Genomic DNA, 8,018 nt, shown 5'->3' with positions numbered 1-8,018 from the left:
TAGTGGAATTGTTTTTCTGTAGCTTCCAATAAAATTTTCCCTATTTACACCATCAGTACTGTGATACTGATATATATATATTGATATCAAGGTCTTTACATCTCTATTTCTCTCTCTGTGTCTCTTCTTTCTGATTCTGACTCTGTCTCTCTGTATCTCTGTCTCTCCCTCTGTCTCTCTCTGTCTCTCTCTCTCTTTCTGAAACAGGGTCTACATATAGTCCCACTGCCCTGGAATTCACTATGTAGACAAAATTGGCAGACATACTCACTGACCAGAAAAGAAACAATCAAGCCAGCAGGTGTAAAACAGAACTAAACACAAGTTTGACAAATTGTCAGATTAAACAGAGACTTCAGGAAGAGGAAATGTGAGAAAAGTAGGGATCAGGTAGAGATAGGGAATGAGAAGATCCTGATCAAAAGAAACAGCTCATTAGAGGCCCTCAGCAGACTTGTACTGGAAGAAGAAAGAGTGAGCAAAGCAGAAGACAGGGAAAGTGTTAGCACAAGCTGGAGATCAGAGAGAAAGGAAGAGACAAGGACAACAGACAAAGGGCAAAGACAGGAAGTACTACCAGACACATGACAAGATTCTACAGGGAAAGAAAGGAAGGAGTTGGGGAATTGCTTTTACAAATAATGTCTGAAGATGTCTCCAATTGCTTTGAAAACAGTAATCCATACATCTCAGAAGTCCTATTAACTTTAAACATACAGCATGTAAGAACTAGAGGTAGTAGATGTCTTCTGGGCCAAGCTGCACATAAGGGCTCACAGTGGTGTGACAACATATCTGAGACGTGTGTAAGCAGAGGCTACACACAAGTAGCAGAGGAAGTGGAAATGAAGTCTCACCACTAGCCCCTAGCTATAGAGCTGTTGGCAAGTGTTAGCCACTAGGAAGAGTCTGTTTTCTCTAAGAATGTATCCTCTTCTATTCAACCACAGTCCAGGGGAAGGCCACACATCAGAGTATATGAAAGCAGAAGTTAAAATGGTGTGAAAGAAAACAAGAAGGGATGAAAGGGAGAGGGAGAAGAGTAAGAGGGAAGGATGAATACAGGAAGGGAGGAAGGGTGGTTGGAAGGGAGAGTGAGAGACAGAGAGAGTGAAACAGACAGAAACAAAAAATGAGAAGAAAAGATAAAAATAAAAGGAATGAATATTTTCATAACAGTTGAAAAAGAAAAATCTTAAAAATAAAAATACACAAGATCAATAAAGCCAAGTTTCAGGCACTAACTTTGAAAGTTTTACTATGAAATAATAAACTATTTCCTAAGTGAAAGATTCAGGCTTGCATGGAATGTCTGTCTCATACAAAACAGCAACAACACCAACAGCAACAACAACAAGAACAAAAGAGTTGCTACCTGGGAACACCAGCAGACATTGACAGAGACAGGAAAAGAGGACAGAGGGACTGAAAGGTCAACCAAGAACTATAGAAAGCACAGCTCATTTTTATTGAATCAACCTATTTCCTGCTAAATGAATGCTATGTAATGCCCAGATGTCATCATATAGCATTACATATTCTGAGCTCTGTATCTGGTAGAGATAATTGATGCTTTTCTTAGAAAAAGTAAGTGCTAATTTTCAGATAATTGACAAAGTATGAAGAATTCTTAGACAATAGCTCCCTCTGTGATGTGCAACACTTTCAACACTACTACTTAGATGGAAATCTCATGTTGAGCACTTTCCTTAAAGCCACTTTCATGTCATTGTTCCTCAGGCTATAGATGAAAGGGTTCAGCATGGGGGTCACCACTGTATACATCACTGCAGCTGCTATGTCCCTCCCAGCTGAGTGAGAGGATGAGGGGTTGAAATACACAGAGATGATGGTGCCATAGAAGAGGCAGACCACAGCCAGGTGGGAGCCACAGGTGGAGAAGGCTTTCCATCCTCCCCGGGGGGATGAGACTCTCAGGACAGCACAGGTGATGTGGATGTTCAGGATGCAGACAAATGGGGGTGACCAAGACCACAGCTCCCTCTGTATGAATTATCAGCTCATTGAGATGTGTGTCTGAGCAGGAGAGTTTCAGGAGGGGAGTCACATCACAGAAGAAGTGGGGGATGATGTTGTCTGCACAGAAGGAGAGTCGAGCTATGAGAAGTATGTGCAACAGACAATTCAGGTTGGCTACCACCCATGACCCCATAACAAGAAGGGCACAGACCTGATGGGTCATCTTTGTTGTGTACTGTAAAGGGTGGCATATGGCCACAAATCGGTCATAGGCCATCACAGCCAGAAGGAAATTGTCCATGTCACCAAACACACAGAAAAAATATAGCTGGGTGAGACACTCAGAGAAGGATATTTTCTGACTCCCAAGTATATGGTTGGCCAGTACTTTAGGGACAGTGGTGGAGGAGAAGCAGACATCCACAAAGGACAGGTTGCTGAGGAAGAAGTACATGGGGGTGTGCAGGCGGGCTTCTGTGCCAATGGCCAGGATGATGAGCAGGTTTCCCAGGACAGTGGCCAGGTACATGATGAGGAAGAGCAGGAAGAGGAGCTGCTGCTGCTGGGGCTGCCTGGAGAGTCCCAGGAGGAGGAATTCAGAGACACTTGACTGGTTGGTGCTGCTCATGAGTCTGAGCCCAGCTACAGAACAAAGAAGAAACGGTGAGAAGTCCATCTTTAGGTTTGGATGCTACAACCAGGTTCACATTAATTCTGAAGTTAATTAAAAATTAGATTTTCTGTATTAAGATCCGCTTCTATGTTCCACATACCCATTTTAGAAATCCCAGTTTTACATAGTATTGGTTCCTTTCAGTTTTATTGGATATTACATACACGCTTTCATGCACATCACTCTTATCTGTATCTGGTAACAATTTTTGTCTTTTTCCCACTCCTTAGAACCTCAAAAGAAAAGAAAAGCAGCCAGTTATTTTATGGATCTCAAGCTCCAACTGGTGGAACTGTGACTCCTGCTGCTGCCCCCTCTCTGAGAGAGAGCTAATACCCTGAAAATGCCTAACATGCCAGTTCTATTACTTTTACCTTGGAGGTGTTGGGTAATAGTGTTCATTATTCTAAGGCTTGGAAAATCTTGGGAAAATGGTTAGGTTCTCACAAAGTGAAGAGTGGATGATCACTGTCCCAAACCTCCGTGTCAGGAGGAGGTCTGGGAGAATAAGATATTTTCTGCAGCATGAAGTCCCACTAGGGATAGAGTCCCTGAGTGTCTCATTAAAGACCAGAAGAAAGTAGTTGTGTAAGTCTGCTCTTGGTCCCTCTTGACCAACAAGGATGGAACATATCATCTAAGCTCGCATCAGAACTTGGAGCTGAAGCAATCTGTATGGAGTGAAGTCCCAGAGAGAATGTCCTGAGACTGATGTAAGCCTTTAGGGTTGAAGAATCCATTCCCATTCTTCATCCCCTCAGCAAAAAAGTGAAATTATGACACTATCTGAGGGAAAGTTCTCTTTTGTTCACATTTGATTCCTTACCATATAGGACTTATGTCTCATTTGCCTATAGTCAACCCTTTGAGTAACTGGCATTATAGGGTCTGATTCAATCCTGTGAAATATAGAATGTAAAGTTCAGTGAGAGAAAATTTAGATTGGGGAGTATGTAGTCATCCATGGCTGAAGGATACCCATCCTTGGAAATTGTGTCTTGCCAGCCCACAGTGATGCTGCTCCAACAGCTTCCATTATACTCTCTGTCACTTTAATATTTATTATTCATGACAGGAATTCAAACTGTAGCACGGGAACATCCTCAATGTGACTTGTCCTGTCCATGTACCTCCAGAAGCTTACAACCTTTTCCCTGGATTTATAAATGAATAAGAAAAACTCTGAGTACTGACAACAAAAACTGCAAACACACAAGAGTAGTGGAAGGATGTTTGGGAAAGTCCTATTGCTGTTGAGTTCAGGTTTTGGGGCACCAATCTTCGAGTTCTACATATATGTGCACACACATGGACCCCACTTGTGTATACACATAGACACACACACAAGCATAAATGCATGGACATCGCACACACACATGTGCCTCACAACATATATATACAATTTTATTCATTGATTACTAAAATTTAAATAAGAGGAATATCAGAACTTCTGAGGATGAAGCAGCAGATAGCCTCATGCCCTCTTGAGAATAAGTTTAAGGGATGAGTAAAGCCTGTATATACTTGTGTTAGTCTCATCAGAGAGACTGAGGAAGGATGATCTAGACACCAATGTCAGCCTGGGACACACACACACACACACACACACACACACACACACACACCTTTGAGAATTTTCCACAAAAGAACACAAAGCAAGAATGACCTCAGAAAATATTCGTAAAGATGCTATCAATACAATGGATTTTTTTTTTTTAAAAAAATTATTTGTATAAATGGGTAGGAGGTCCTTGTGCTCACACATAATCCTAAGGGTACCATAAAAGTTAAAATTATAGGGTTGTCTCTTCAAAAGGAGAAACTTATAAGCTGTTTTCTTCCCAGAAAAATGAGAGAGGATATTGCTAATAGCCTTGACTCCCTATGTGGCCAGGCCAGAGTTGTCACCCAGGTCCTTATCTTGAACTTGTCTCAATCTATAGCACCAGCCTCATCTTTAACCTGTCTCATCAGTTAATCTACAAACCATATTTTATGGAAGATGCCACTTGCACTTTCTGACTTTCCATTCAGTCATGTCTGAAGCTTTCTTGTGCACAAGGGATTGAGTTAGTTACTCCCAGGAAACTTGCCTTCAAATTTCCCTTCTGAAATATGTCTAAAATATACTTCTTGGTATCAGACCTGCTAGGTTGAACCAATAGCTACAACTGAGTTGTGCTAAACTGTATTGAACTGCATTTCAAAAATATCTTCCCAAAGACTGTAAAAAGAAGGAGAACATCAGACCAATTTCTCTCATGAACATCGATGCAAAACAGTCAAAAAATTTCTAGAAATCTGAATTCAAGAACACATCAAAAAGATCATTTGCTATGATCACGTAGGCTTCATCCCATGGATGCAGAGATGGTTCAATATATGGAAATCCATCAAGGTAATTCACTATATAAACAAACTCAAAAAACAAAACAGATGATCATTTCATTAGATAGTGAGAAATAATTTGATGAATTTCAACACCCCTTCATGATAAGAGACTTGGAAAGATCAGGAATTCCAGGCCCATGCCCAAACATAGTAAACACAATATACATCAATCCAGTAGTCAACATCAAACTAAATGGAGAGAAAATTGAATCAATCCTACAAAAATCGGGGACTAGACAAGGATACGCATTCTCTCACTACCTATTCAATATAGTACTCGAAGTCATTACCAAAGCAATTAGACAACAAAAAAGGTCAAGGGGGTAAAAATTGGAAAGGAAGAAGTCAAAATATCACTATTTGCAGATGATATGATGTATATGATAGTATACTTAAGTGACCCCAAAATTCCACCAGAGAACTCCTAAACCTGATAAACAATTTCAGCAAAGTGACTGGATATAAAATCAACTCAAACAGATCAGTAGCCTTCTCTACTCACAGGATAAATAGGCTGAAAAGAAACTTAAATGACACCACTTTACAATAGCTAAAATAATATAAAATCCATTGGTGCAATGACTCCATGCAAATGAAAGATCTATATGACAAAAAGAAATTCAAGTGTCTGAAAAGAAAGAAATCAAAAAAATGATCTCATAAAATGGAAAAAATATCCCATGCTCATGGTTGGCAAGGATTAGTATATAGTAAAAATGGCCATCTTGCCAAAAGCAATCTACAGATTCAATGCAATCTCCCTGAAAATTTTAACTCAATTCTTCATAGAGTTAGACAGAGCAATTTGCAAATTCATTTGGAATAACAAAAAAAGCAGGATGGTGAAACTATACTCCACAATAAAGAACTTCTAGGGGAATCACCATCCCTGACCTCAAGCAGTATTACAGAGCAATAGTAGTAAAAAGTTTATGATATTGGTACAGAGACAAGCAAGTAGATGACTAAAATATAATTGAAGTCCCAGAAATGAACCCAAACACATATGGTCATGTGACCTTTGACATATGAGCTAAAACTATCCAGTGGAAAAATGATACCATTTTCAAAACATGGTGCTGGCTCAAGTGAAGGTCAGCATGTAGAAAAATGCAAATAACCCCTTTTTATCTCCTTTTACAAGGTTCAAGTTCAAGTGGATCAAAGACTTTCACATAAAATCAGATACACTGAAACTAATAGAAGAGAAAGTTGGGAAGAGCCTCAAACACATTGGCACAGGGGAAATTTTCCTGAACAGAACACCAATGACCTATGCTTTAAGATGAAGAATCAATGAATGGGACTTCAGAACATTGCAAAGGTTCTGTAAGGCAAATGACACTATCAATAAGATAAAATGGAAACCAACAGATTGGGAAAAGATCTTTACCAATCCTACATTTGATAGAAGGCTAATATCTAATATCTAAAGAACTCAAGAAGTTAGACTCTGGAGAACCAAATAATCCTATTTAAAACTGGGGTAGAAAGTTTATAAAAGAATTCTCAAATGAGGGATATTGAATGGCTAAGAAGCATTTAAAGAAATGTTCAACATCCTTAATCATCAGGGAAATGCAAATCAAAACAACACTGAGATTCCACCTCACACCAGTCAGAATGACTAAGATCAAGAACTCATGTGACAGCAGATGCTATTGAGGATATGAAGTAAATTCCTCCATTTCTGGTGGGATTTCAAGTTGGTCCAATCTATCTGGAAATCATGTTGGTGGTACCTCAGAAAATTGGACACAGTACTATCTGAGGACCCAGCTATACCACTCCTGGGCTTATAGCCAAAGGATGCTCCAACATATAACAAGGGCACATGCACTACTATGTTCATAGCAAACTTATGTATGACAGCCAAAAGCTGCAAAGAACCCTGATGTCCTTCAACAGAAGAATGAATACAGAAAAGGTGGTACATTTACACAATGGAGTTCCACTCAGCTATTAAAAACAATGACTTTATGGAATTCTTAGGTACATAGATTGAAGTAGAAAATATCATCCTGAGTGAGATAACCAAGTCATAAAGAACACAAATGATATGCATTCATTGATAAGTGGATATTATCCTAAAACCTGTGAATACTCAACAATTTAAAGACCATATGAAGCTTAAGAAGGAGGAAGACCAATATGTAGATGCTTCAGTCATTATTAGAAGGGAAAACAAAATACTCATGGGAGAAAATACAGGGCTAAATGGTGGAGCGGGGTCTGAAGGAATTTGATCCAGAGACTGCCCCCCCTGGAGATCAATATCATATGTAGCCACCAAACCCAGATACTGTTGTACATGCCAAGAAGTACATGATGACAGGAACCCAATTGATATAGCTGTCTTCTGAGAAGCTCTGCCAGAGACTTACTGAAACAGATGAGGGTGCTTGCAGCTAACCATCATACTGAACACAAGGACTCCAATGGAGGAGTTAGAGAAAAGACTGAAGGAACTGAAGAGGTTTGAAACCTCATAGGAAGAACAACAATATCAACAAAATCACCCAGATCTCCAGAATGCTAAACCACCAACCAATTAGTACACGTGAAGGGACCCATGACTCCAGTAGCATATGGAGCAAAGGATGGTATTGTCTGGCATCAATAGGAAGAGAAGCCCTTGGTCCTTTAAAATCTTGTTTCCCAAGTATAGTGGAGTGCCAGGGTGTTGAGGTAAAATTGGGTGGGTTGGAGGGGGTGGATGGGAAAGGGGACATCTTCATAGATGCAGGGGAAATGGGGGAGGCCTAATGGAAGAACAGGAAAAAGGATAACATTTGACCTGTAAATACACAAAGTATCCAATAAAAATTTCAAAAAAAAAAATCTTCCCCTGGATTGTTCCTCCCCTTTTCTGGCCTTGGAGTCATGAAAGGTCCTCTCCACCCTTTCTTTTTTGATTGAATGCATGTATGTGCCTCCCCTCACCTCTTGCTCCATACTATAGAGAAAAGGATGT

At 39.9% G+C, this 8,018-nt stretch overlaps 1 protein-coding gene across 1 annotated transcript; it reads right to left on the bottom strand.

The window, feature by feature from the left end:
- Nucleotides 1–1,674: 1,674 nt before the first annotated feature.
- Nucleotides 1,675–2,608, bottom strand: LOC116909362 (olfactory receptor 1361-like). Its single transcript, XM_032912910.1, is given in 2 exon segments — nt 1,675–1,980; nt 1,982–2,608. Coding segments are annotated over 2 exon segments (933 nt in total).
- Nucleotides 2,609–8,018: the final 5,410 nt, after the last annotated feature.

This window comes from Rattus rattus, chromosome 9 (assembly GCF_011064425.1).
Source record: "Rattus rattus isolate New Zealand chromosome 9, Rrattus_CSIRO_v1, whole genome shotgun sequence".
Lineage (NCBI taxonomy): Eukaryota > Metazoa > Chordata > Mammalia > Rodentia > Muridae > Rattus > Rattus rattus.
This window is presented reverse-complemented; position numbering and strand designations above follow the sequence as displayed.